Source organism: Phocoena phocoena, chromosome 4, assembly GCF_963924675.1.
Source record: "Phocoena phocoena chromosome 4, mPhoPho1.1, whole genome shotgun sequence".
Lineage (NCBI taxonomy): Eukaryota > Metazoa > Chordata > Mammalia > Artiodactyla > Phocoenidae > Phocoena > Phocoena phocoena.
The window spans coordinates 133,125,500-133,137,690 of NC_089222.1; the positions used below are offsets into that span (position 1 = coordinate 133,125,500).

A 12,191-nucleotide genomic window follows, 5' to 3' on the forward strand; every position below is an offset into this window, starting at 1 on the left:
ACATCATGGGTATCATAAGCTTCCCTAATAAAAATGCTCCCTCAATTTACGACATTCTCAGTGTGGTAAACAAGAATTTTTATCCCAATATTTTTGCAGAACAGGCAAACTGAGATTTGGCTAAGTTACAAAGTGGTGTCCAGGTCTCACAGAGACAGACCGAGAGCCACAAACTGAAAACTGCCAGATTTATTCATCACAGCACTTTGATCCATGCCTACTAAAAAAACAGGACTTAATAGCTATACGGAGAGGTGGTAGCCAGGGAGACCAAGAGCTGAGCTGTAATTAGTAGAACAAATCGGGATGCCAGTTTTAATAACTCCAGAAATTTGTTTAAGACTTCTTTAAAAATGTAAATCTGCCCCAATTATCTGAATGATGATGCTAATCTATTTATAAAGAATACAAACGGCTCTGACTGAATTACAGCTCTGAATTCAATTGAAGGGTACAGCTGACACGGCAAGCCAAGAGCAGCACAGCTAAGGTTCTTCAAGGCGGTTTCTGGAACCTAGGACTTAACATTTAATTTCACAGCAAATGGCTAAGGTGCAGTACATTTTAAGTGGGTGTTGATTTGGATGGGCTAAAACCATGTTACTCGCATAGCAATTTTTGAGAAGAAAGGGGCCCAAAGTACATAAAGCTGTTAGCAATTTAGCGTGTACATGAAATTACAGATTGCAAACATACAACTACACAACCTGCCACTCTGGAGGTCAGATGAAAATTCTCTTCTCCGAGCAACTACATATGTTGGGCTGATAAACACAGAAGGTCATGGCCTTCTTCAAATGCCTCAGTTATTTACGGTCACCAAAACCATAGTAAAAAATAAAGTGAAAAGGAAGATTTCCAAAGAGCTCTCTGTTCAATATATGGTGTATGTGTTTTCACGTGGGCAAGTGAGAGAGAGAAAAAACACATGTATGTATGAGAGAACGAGCTTTCCACTTACCATTTCCATGAGGTAGATATAAAAAGTACGTATTGGGGTTAAAAACATGACACTGCCTAAAAATGACATGAGTTATCCACAAGCACCACATGCAAAGATCTCTTAAGGTAATACCTTTCATATTTTCTTTGCACAATAATTAAGGGCCCATCAAGAGAGGCTTAAGTAATAAATGTCAGAATAGATTCAAGTGAAGATTTGCATCCGTGACCAAGGGAGGACATATCAGAAATCCACACAGAGCAGTAAACTAGAAAACTACTTCAGAGACTCTTGTCAAGTCGGGCTCAGGATTAATAGTCAAGATGAATATTTTTCAAAAATACATCAGCTTCTACTCACCAGCGCATGAAAAGATGATACAGAAAAGATTCCAAGGCGGCCCATTGACACTTTCGTCGGACGGCTTGCAAAGGCAAGTAGCCTTTTAGGGTTGGGCAGTTCCCCACCTTGGAGGCTGGCTAAGTAACAGCGGTAGCGAAACAGGTCCATTTGGAACTGTTCAAGATTCTGCTCCCAAACAAAGATCTACAGCGGGGAAAATACGGGAAAAGAGTAGGGAGAAAGAGGGAAAACAAATGTTAATTTTATCCCACACAAATGTACAAATTTCTGTTATAAAGGTATTAATTGTAGTCCTAAGGGGTAAATACCAGGTACCCTAAATTTCTTAGGTAATAGTTCAAGTATTATTGTTTCCATAGCTTACATGCTTTTCTGCAAACATCTATAGACATAAATTCAGTACGATAAATAGAAGAGATATCCTTAGTTGCTCTCTTCCCTCCCATCATAGATTTCACGTTTGCGGCCATGATAGGTCCATCAGCTCCAGGCTCTGGACCACAAACCCAAGGGAGAAGACGTAAAAAAATGGAGGATTTCCATCACTGGAGAATTATATGACTTCCCAAGAGGTGGCTTTTCATAGGAAGACAGAGAAGAAGAAAAGCGAGGTGATTTCAAAATCAGAGGCAAATAGGCCAAGAGCTTTTGGGAAGAGGTGGGTGGTAGAGAGCACAGGGTGGGACAGTGGAAAACTAGATGGTGTAGACCCAGACTCTGGAATACATAGTTCCAACCAGAGGATATATCCAAGATATTTCCACATCTTTCAAAATGGCAAAATAATACCTACCTCCTGAGGCTGATGTGATGATTAAATAAGATAATGCAAGAATAAGAGTGGGACCAGGGTCTGGCATATAGTGGAGGCTCAGAGATGATAGCTATGATGTGGATGTTGATCAATGGTTGATAGCTACCTTTTCACTTCAACTTAAAATACAGTGTTAGTGTAAACACATATCCATAGCACTATTCACAACAGTTAAATAATGGAAACAGCCCAAACGCCTATCAACAGATGAATGGGTAAACAAATTGTGGTGTATACACACAATGGAATAATATTCCGCCATAAAAGGAATGAAGTATACATACTGAAATGAGGATCAATCTCCAAAACATTATGCTAACTAAAAGATGTCAGACACAAAGGGTCACATATTATGCAAGTGCATTTGTATGAAACATCCGAAATTGGTAAATCCATAGAGACAGAATGCCAGGACAGAGGGGAACAACAGCTTAAAAGGTATGGGTTTCCTTTTGAGGTAGATGACAATGTTTTGGAACTAGACAGGGGTTGTGGTTACTCAACATTGTAAATGCACCAAATGCCACTGAATTGTATGCTTTAAGGTGGTTAATTTTGTGTTATGTGATTTTTACCTCTGTTTAAAAAACAATACGGTACCGGGTAATAGAGGGAAAGAATAGACCGAGAGAAATATGGAAGATCACATGCTGGTCAATTATTTAAATAGTATTTATTCACATAATTATTTCCCAACATATTAGGCAAAGTTTCAAAGTGTTACTAGGTGGCTATCACTGACTTTTAAACAACTAAATTGAAGGCAAAAATGTCCTCTCTTATCTCACGAAATCTTTCCTTTTCAGCATGAAATATACTTGTGTACATATACAGCAATTCATACATATATTTTTAAAACACACTCTACCTTTCCCCTAACTTTAGAAGTCTAAATTTATTGAGGAGTCAGGAATAAATCCCCATCACAGTTAAGCACCAAGTTAACCTGATAACGTGGGGAATGAAACTGCAGGCTTTCCAGTTACACAGATCCCCAAGAACAGCATGCCACTGGTAGGAGCGGGTGGGCTCTGCTATTAGATTTCTGTCTTTCATTCAATTTAATATTGTTCCCTTTAGCTCACAACAATCAACTGTGAACAATGGGTGAGGAAAACTGACAGTCACAATAAAGAACTTAGCAGTCAGGATGACAGGCTGACCGTGAGATAACTGATAATGCTTCTCGATTCCAAGGCAGCAGAGAAACTTTCAAGACCTAAGGATTTTGCCCACGTCTAAACACGGAAGAACAATTACCTGATCTAATATAGTTTTCTTCTTCTTTGAATCAGTGACTGAAGACAGCTGCATTTCGCCCATTTTCTTCATCTTTTCATCCATATCAATCTTCTGTTCCAGTTTTTTGATTTCCGACTTCAGCAGTTGGAGCGTGTCTTCTTTGTGATGGTGCCTTGCGACAGCGGCTGCACAGGCAGAATGGATGGCAGTGATCCAGTTCTCCAGCTCCGTCTGGCTGGTGGTCTGTGATGGGGGAGGTGGGGGCCGAGAAGAAACAGCCACCTCTTAGGTTATCATAGACAAACTAGTGCATTTCCAGACAAGCCATGGCTGGGAGTCAAGGAGGCAGGTCTAGACACCCCATGAGGAAGGCTAACCTTTCTGAACTCCTCCTTCAGAGAACACCTAAAAGAAGTTAGTCTTAGGTCAGACACCAACCCCCCCACCCCACCCCCAGCCCCCAACAGCTGACGGGAATGAGGCCACCATGTCTGCTCACCCAGTGTACTTACTGAACTCACTTGTTGCAGTGGACCGAACATTTGTGTCCCCCACCCCCCAATTCAAACATTGAAATCATAACCCCCAGTGTGATGGTATTAGGAGGTGGGGACTTTGGGAGGTAACTAGGTCATAAGGGTGGAGCCTTCATACAGGGGATTAGTGCCCTTCTAAGAAAGAGGCCAAAGAGCTAGCTAGCTCCCTTCTACCATGTGAGGACACAACAAGAAGACAGCCATCTATGAATCACAGAATGGGCCTGACCAGAACCCAGCCATGCTTCCACCCTGATCTCAGACTTCCAGCCTCCAGAATGTTTCTAAGCCACCCAGTCTACGGTAGTTTGCACTAAAATACTTGTATATGTGATAATCCTATACAGACAGCTTAGTTTCCAGTTAAGTGGGTTGCTATGAAGCAAAGGTCAGTTTCCAGAGAGGACTGGTCAGTTCCATGGTGAGAGTGAGGCCGAGGGATATTATTGGCCAAGGAAGATGTAACAAACCTTCCCCCAGTGAACCACAGTGACCCCAATCCACAGGTCCCCTGCCAGAGCCAAGCAGCCATGACAAAACTAGGCCTGGGAAGGTAGTTCAAGGAGCGAGAAGCAATACCGTCTTAGGGAAGTGTCTAGGAATAGCAATCACTCAGCAGGATCCCAGCCACTAAGAATGACCAGGTCAAAGGGGATTTAAAAGACAATGCTGGGTAACACCCACCAATGGGCAGGTAACCTCAAAGTGGGCTTGCTTGTGACTCACAGTGTTCTGAAAGGCAAAAGTTGGGGGAATAGCTCATGGGTAACAATGTGCCATGATTAATTCTTTAGAAACTCAATCAATGAGTATCGCCTCAAACCTGGAGAAGTTTAGTAAATGCTCAGAAGTTAGCTCATCTGAACAAAGGGTCTATTTGGCTACTTCAATGTTAAAGTAGCTGACGACATCATTTTTCACGCACAAAACACTGTTATTTTTTTTTCCCCTCTGATGCATCTTCCTAGTTTCCTGACTCATTTGAGCCATGGTTTGCAAACAAAATTCTCTTAACAGGACCCCACCCACATGACTGAAATTTAAGTGAAGGCACCACCGCAGGTGTCTATGTTATTTCTGAATCTCATCATATTCCACAAAAGAAACTGCATCAAATGTTACAAATGGTGTCTGCCAGCAGAGACACCACACACTGGACAAACCTAGGCAATCTGTCAGCTGTTATGTTTACAACAAAATATTTGCCTGTATCTAAAGAAGACTTCAATAGCTAGACATTCTCCTAAAGAAACAACAGAAGTACCACCTGCTAAAGCAAATGGAATCATTTTGTGAGGACTGAGTGGGAAAAGAAGAAGAGAAAAAGACAATGGAAGTCAAAGGCAAACACTTGTAGGTAGAGAAAGTTAGGAAAAAAGGCAATGTGTGTATATGAGATTCATCTTTTTTTCCACTACACACCTAGGACTTAATCATCTTATAATTGGAAGCTTAGAACTGACTAACTACCTTTATCCATTTCACCCCCCATTCCCCCCTTTAATTCTTTGAGATTTAAAAACGCCACTTCGAATTCTTAATATCCTCTTGGAAAGTAACTACGTTACATTTTTTTTTTTTTTTTTTTTTATTTAATTTATTTATTTTTGGCTGTGTTGGGTCTTTGTTGCTGCACGCGGGCTTTCTCTAGTTGTGGCGAGGGGGACCTACTCTTCGTTGCAGTGCCCGGGCTTCTCATTGCGGTGGCTTCTCTTGTTGCAGAACATGAACTCTAGGCACGCGGGCTCAGCAATTGTGGCTCACGGGCTCAGTTGCTCTGCAGCATGTGGGATCCTCCCGGACCAGGGCTCGAACCCATGTCCCCTGCATTGGCAGGCAGACTCTCAACCACTGCGCCAAAGGGAAGCCCCTACGTTACATTTTGCCTTTGTGTATCACTTTAAAGTTATTCAAGAAAAACCCAGAGTTTAAGATCCCCCAACATATAAAACCACCATGCTTCCTCCTGCCTGGTGCAACTAAAACGTTTGCTGTCTCTCCGTGCCTCAGCATCAGTGGGTATTTTGCCGCATGGGGTTATTCACCGCCCCCTTCCCCCCACTTTCTAAAATTTATTAGAGAAGGAATCAGTTCAGATGGGAAAACAATCAAGTAAGGATTCTTTTCTGAAAGAAAAACTTCCAAGAAGAAAATACCAAGTGCTGGTGAAAATATGGAGCAGCCAGAGTTCTTATGAGCTGCTGGAGAGTAAACTGGTCTAACTGGTTTGGAAAACTATTTGGTACTACCTCCTAAAGTGGAATATATGCACACCTTGTGACCCCCAAAATGCACTCACGGGTCTGTTCTCAACAGAAATGCGTTCCTGTGCTCACGAAAATGTATGTCCCAAAATGTTCACAGCAGTACAACTTGCAATGGACAAAACTAGAAACTATCCCAACACCTGTCTACAGGAGAATGAGCGAATAATGTGTATAATCACACAGTGCCATACTACACAGCGAGAAGGAAAGACCAGTAACTACCCACTACAACGTGGATAAATCCCACACACATAACATTGAGGAAAAGAAGCCAGACACGGAAGAGTATAGACTATAAGACTCTATTTATATAAAGTACAAACACAGGCAAAAACTAACGTACACTGTTAGAAGTCAGAAGAGTTGTTTGATGGGAATTGTGGGGAGAGGGGGAGCATCTGGAAGGAAGCACAGGGAGGTCTCTGGGGTGCTGGCCACATTCTGCTTCTGGATCTGGGTGCTGGTTATGTGAGTGTTATGTCACGGGTGTGCCCGGCTTGTGAAACATCATCAAGATGTGTACTTTTCTGTGTATATGGTATCCTTTAATAGACAGTTTTTAAAAGATCCTTCCAAGATATATTACCCTAATATTTAAGCATAATTTTTCTATAACTATCTTAAAAAATATTACCCTTCAGAGTCTATTTTTCAGGAAAAATTGTCACTGCAAGGTTGTAATGGAAGTTCCCAGCAGCATGACCTTTTCCAGCATCACTTCTTTGTCCTCTAAAGTGCCTGGCAGCATCTGATAAACAGCTAGTCCCCTGAGCCAAAATATGCTTTTCCCCTTTGTACGCACAGCTCCATGGAAACAAGGAGCTTTTAGATGTGAAGGGAGCTGCTGTTTTCACCCATGTGAAAAGGATATTGGGGGGTGTTTCAGATGGAATCCATGCAGAGGTAGCATGTCACTAATGAGGAGAGGATGTGTCTCCAGTAAAAACAGCTGGTGCATCAGTGCTCAGTGAGAGGTCAGTATGTATTCCCCCAAGACGATCCTCACTCATCTCTGCCTCCCCTCCCCTCCCCCACCCCCAGCCCAGGGGAAGAAAAGTAAATACCTACAACCCTGACATAATATCTGAGGAATAGTTAGAAAGAGCTTAAAACTCCTGATACAAACCCTGCTAAATACAAGTTACAAACTTTACATTTTAAATAAATATATTCATCTAGAAGGGGTCCAGGTGACGATTTTACAGATGAAGAAACTAAAGCCCGGTAAAATTAGAGATGACACAGTCATTTATTATAAACCTGATCTCCGTCAATCCTATTCTTTAAAAAAATTTTTTTTAATATGCTACACACGCCATTCCAGAGCCCTGCCCCCCCAGCTCTCACCAATTGCTCTGAAAACCTAGCCGTGGGGTTTTTATTGTTGCCCACTCCTTTTGAGCTCTCCCTAGGGACACAGAGGGATGGAATTTTCCTGGTTCCTGTGAAGTTAGGTGTGGCTATGCCACTTGGCTGGGGCCAATGAATCTGAGTAGAAGGACCATGTGTTACTAGTTAACAAAAGCCTGATTCACCCAATTCTTGTCCCTTTGCTTGCAGTCCTGGAATTGTGGGGCAGGATGGAGCTTCTGTCAGCCTGGGTCCCTAAGTGTCTAAGATGAGAAGAGCTTCATAGCCAATGTCCTACAGACACATGGCCAGAATGAAAAGGTATGTTAAGCCATGGAGATGTGAGGGTTGTTCCTTACTGCAGCATAATCTAACCCATCCTGACTGATACACTAGCAAAGTAAGAATTCCATTTCAAAATAAGTGATGTTTTTTTAAATAAGAGTCTGTATAACACAGTATTACCCTCCAAGAGGAGCCACAAGCTGATAGGTTCTGCAGAACAACAGCTTTTTGGTCTCGTCACTTAATGTAAAGAGAGCCCCTTCTTCCTTCCGCCTGTGAGATTCTCCTCAAACTCAGCCAGGGGCAACACACCCCATTCTCATGTCAGAGAGTTTATGTTTGCCTCCCACTTAAGAGGTGGAAATGAAGGAAACCGATACTAGTTGATGAAGCTAAACCTCCTTTGAAAGGTGTAGCTATCCTGGAATTTATTTATTTAAGAGAAAGGAAGATGGTGGTTGCCAGTGGTTAGGGGAAGAGGAAAATGGGGAGTTTGATGGGTACAGAGTTTCAGTTCTACAAGATGAAAAGAGCTCTGGAGATGGATGGTGGTGATGGGTACACAGCAACGTGAATGCACTTAATGCCACTGAACTGTGCACTTGGACACAGTTAAGATGGTATGTCATGTATATTTTAGCACAACTTAAAAACTTTTAAATAAGATAAAATAAAAAGAAGGGGAAAAAACATACCAAGTCTCATAATCTAGAGAAAGATGTTTAGAAGAGTATGACCACAACGTTATGAAAAATTTACCATCAGCCTTGTAACCATTAAGGACGCTCAAGTCTCCAACTGCTTTTAAAACCTGTCAGAGGCTGAAGGCAGCTCCCTTAGAGAGAATTTTTGCTCCAACTGTCCTGCCTAAATAAAACAGCGGTCTCTGCCATTCTCTACCATTAGGACAAATCAATTTCTAAGAAGGACACTTCACTAGATGAGCTTTTCAGCAGAGTCTGTCCTTTAGCAGCGGCATACACGGGCTACGTGTGACTCAGAGGGTGGGCAAAGACGGCGCTGACTGCTGTCAGCAGTAGGTTAAGTAGAGACGACTCTTGAAACAGTTCCTAGCCGTTTGCAGGCTTAACACTTAACTTCTGAGCTGATCACGGCAGACCACTAACTTGATACAGTGTTCTCCAGTGTGGCCACGCCAGGATTTAAACTCTGACAGGCTAGAAAAAGCTTTTCAAAGCCGCCAACCTGGCATCACCTTCTCGAACCAGGCAAGTTTAATTAGGGATACCAGGTCCACTCTAGCGCCCTCCATCAGAATCCAGTGGTCAAAAAGGCAGGAAGGAGAGACCACCAAGTGGTACCGTCTCAACCTCTTCCACATGCGTCACTTTCCACGAAACAAACAGCAGCAGACAGGCAGAGAGAGTGAATTGTGTGCTCCTTCCTTTTTGCCTGCTGGGGATGCCATAAATACTGTATCAAGTTCAGTGAAGGGAATAAGCACAGTTCTTGCTGACAGAGGAATAGAATCAGCAAAAAGCGCATTTTGCATAAGAGCCCCTTTGAGTGCAGAGTTAAGATGAAGCACGGGGCTTCATTATGTATTTAAATAGATCCAGCTTCAATCACCCAACTGGATGGAGGATACTTCGTTCATGATTCCAGATAATCAATGGTTTACGTGAGTGGCAGGAAAAGGGAAATTCATTTTAAACAAGAGAGGTGGTACCAGATCTAGGAAACTAAAATGTCAGATGATTTGAGTTTACAGAAGCACAAGAATAACTGTAAAGTAGGTTGAACTTTTTTCCACTTTAAGAAAACAAAAAGGAGAATAAAGTTATGCGTTGATTTGCAGAGGCTAGGTGGGAATGAAGTTCCTGTGTGAGTTCCTGAAAAGTCTTTTTTTCTCATTGGTTCTCTGCTGAACATATTTTAGAGTTTTATTTATACAAGACTTAATTAAACCATCAGTGTTATTACCTATAAAGAGAATGACAGATGTGACCCCATAATTGTAATCTGGGGCTCCCCTCATCCACTGGAGAAAGTCATGTAACTGGGCACCACTCCCACCCTTACCTCCCCACCTCTCACCCACCCCAGGTGAACTCTTTCAAGAATAAGAGAGGCTCCAGGCTCCAGGAAGCCAGACACAAAAATAGAAGGAACTGTTTACTGCAAACAAAGGAATACATGGAAACCTGACCCAGTGAGTGGCCATGGCAAAGCTGAGTAGCCCCCAGAAAAGGCCAACAAATATTATCAACTGGACCCCCTCCACAAAAGGCCTCCCAATCTGTTCATGCTGTCATAGCCCCCAGTAGATGACAATGTGCACTGATGAGATCCAAGCGCTCCTTTGGTATCTCATGCTTAAATGTGGTCAGCTAAGGATCACCAGACATGTGATGAAAAGCCTCCAGCATAAAAGGCAGACACCAGAGCACACGGATGAGTTAACACGGTGACTGTCATGCATGAGGCCTAGAGAGAGACAAGACTGAAGCAGGAGGATAAAGGGCCAGGGGAGGGCAGGCTCCAGTGGAAAAAAAACAGTACTAATCAACTATTTAATGAATTGGAGATTTAGAAAATATTGTGAAGTAACCAGAAATAAGCAAATTAAACAGGAAAAAAAACCGATAATCATTAACTATGGGCAAAAAACAAAATGTTGTTCAAGAAAGGAAATAAAATGATAGTACATTATTTGGGTCAGCAGCTAATACTATTTATATGGTCATACAGCACGATGACATCAAAACAGCGTAACAGGGACTACCGACTTAACCCCAAATTTTCATGTAACCATACAGAAGATGAGGAAAGGAGAATGTGTATATAATACAGCTAGATATTCATCTATCATAACAGAAAATCAGTAGTTCATGTCTAAGGTCAGTTAAGAAATAGTACTGAGACAGGCTGGGACCTGGGACCCTTTGCTGCATTACTTGCCCCTGGACAAACAACTCCACCAGCAGTAGAACACAAAGTAACTATAAGGGACTAAAAATAACTGCATACATGTGCAGTTGGAGCAAATTATGAACAATAAGATACAAAAAGACCAGAAACCCAACTGCCACTTTTGAGGTGTCAGGAGCAAACGCAGGGTACTGTGCGTGATCTCTGCGCATAGCACCACCAAGGGGGTGGGCAAACCACCCCTCCTGCCCGACCCACCAATCCATCCCCACCCTCACCCCATTTAAGGGTCAAGCTTGCCCCCCTTCAGAGAGTGAGCAAGGAAAACTGTTACTTGTTTCTCTCCCTCATGTTGCAGCTCCAGTCCCAGTAAAGCCTTGCCAGAACTTCTCATCTGGCCTCTTACCAATTTCTATTGATTAAGGAGTCCAAGAATCCTGGTCAGTAACAGTATAAGCATATGGATGAGAAATGAGGGTAAACGCAAGAAAAAGCAAACAAACAAAACAAAACAACAAAAAAAACCAACCAGTTAAAATAGCGGAGTACAGTTGCTTAAGGGAGCGGTGATTGGAAGAGAGGGTAAGGAAGTATGGGAAGAGAATTTCACTTTAATTCTTTTCAGGTTAATTGAATTATTTAAAACTATGTGTTCAAAACAGAAACAGACTCACAGACATAGAAAACAAACTCATGGTTATCAAAGGGGAAAGGCAGCAGGGGGCAGGGGGATAAATTAGGAGTTTGGGATTAGCAGATACGAACTATTACATATAAATTAGATAAACAATCAAGTTCTATTGTGTAGCACAGGGAACTACATTCGACATCTTGTAATAAACTATAATGGAAAAGAATCTGAAAAAGAATATATATATATAACTGAATCACTTTGCCGTACACCTGAAACAAATACAACATTGTAAATCAACTAAACTTTAATTACATACATAAATAAATAAATGAAGCTATCTGTTCATATTGACTTAAATACAAATTTAAAATATTGTAAAAAGGAAGAGGAATACTGTTAGTAACACTACTTGGATGATACATAACAGAATACAAATTGTATGCTAAAATCTAACTCAGCCACAATTATATCTCTGTGCTGTACTTTTAACGTATGTGGAGAAACCTCTGAACACACTAATAGTAGGGCATGCACTGCAAACAACTACCAGCCCTGTGCATCATTTTGCACTTCAACATCCATACTCTCCCATAATACTCTCCTTAGAGCAGGGCCAATGGCACCTCATCCTTTGAAAAGGCCCCTTCTGGTACTGGGAATGGGCAGGGTCCAGGAGGGACCCCATTCACTTTCTCCCCTTCAGGGAGCTCTCTGATCCTCTGTCCCAAATGGGGCATTAATAGGATGCCCTAAGGAGCTCTTGAACTTGAGTCTATGGCTCGTGGGTCATATCTGCTATTTCTTTCACCAGATCGTATGAGATCGAGCCACCAGAATGGTGCTGACAAGATGATCTGGGTTGAGT

The 12,191-nt window shown here is 42.1% G+C and overlaps 1 protein-coding gene across 3 annotated transcripts in view; it reads right to left on the reverse strand.

Annotated features, from left to right (window-relative positions):
• Window positions 1-12,191, reverse strand: part of TIAM1 (TIAM Rac1 associated GEF 1) — a 132,660-nt gene that overhangs the window by 90,536 nt on the left and 29,933 nt on the right. For all 3 annotated transcript variants that reach the window (XM_065876071.1, XM_065876070.1, XM_065876069.1), the window contains exons 4-5: window positions 3,381-3,605; window positions 1,304-1,489 (exon numbers count right to left, since the gene is read on the reverse strand). In XM_065876071.1, the coding sequence (XP_065732143.1) occupies window positions 1,304-1,489; window positions 3,381-3,605 (411 nt within the window). The remainder of the gene's footprint in view (window positions 1-1,303; window positions 1,490-3,380; window positions 3,606-12,191) is intronic.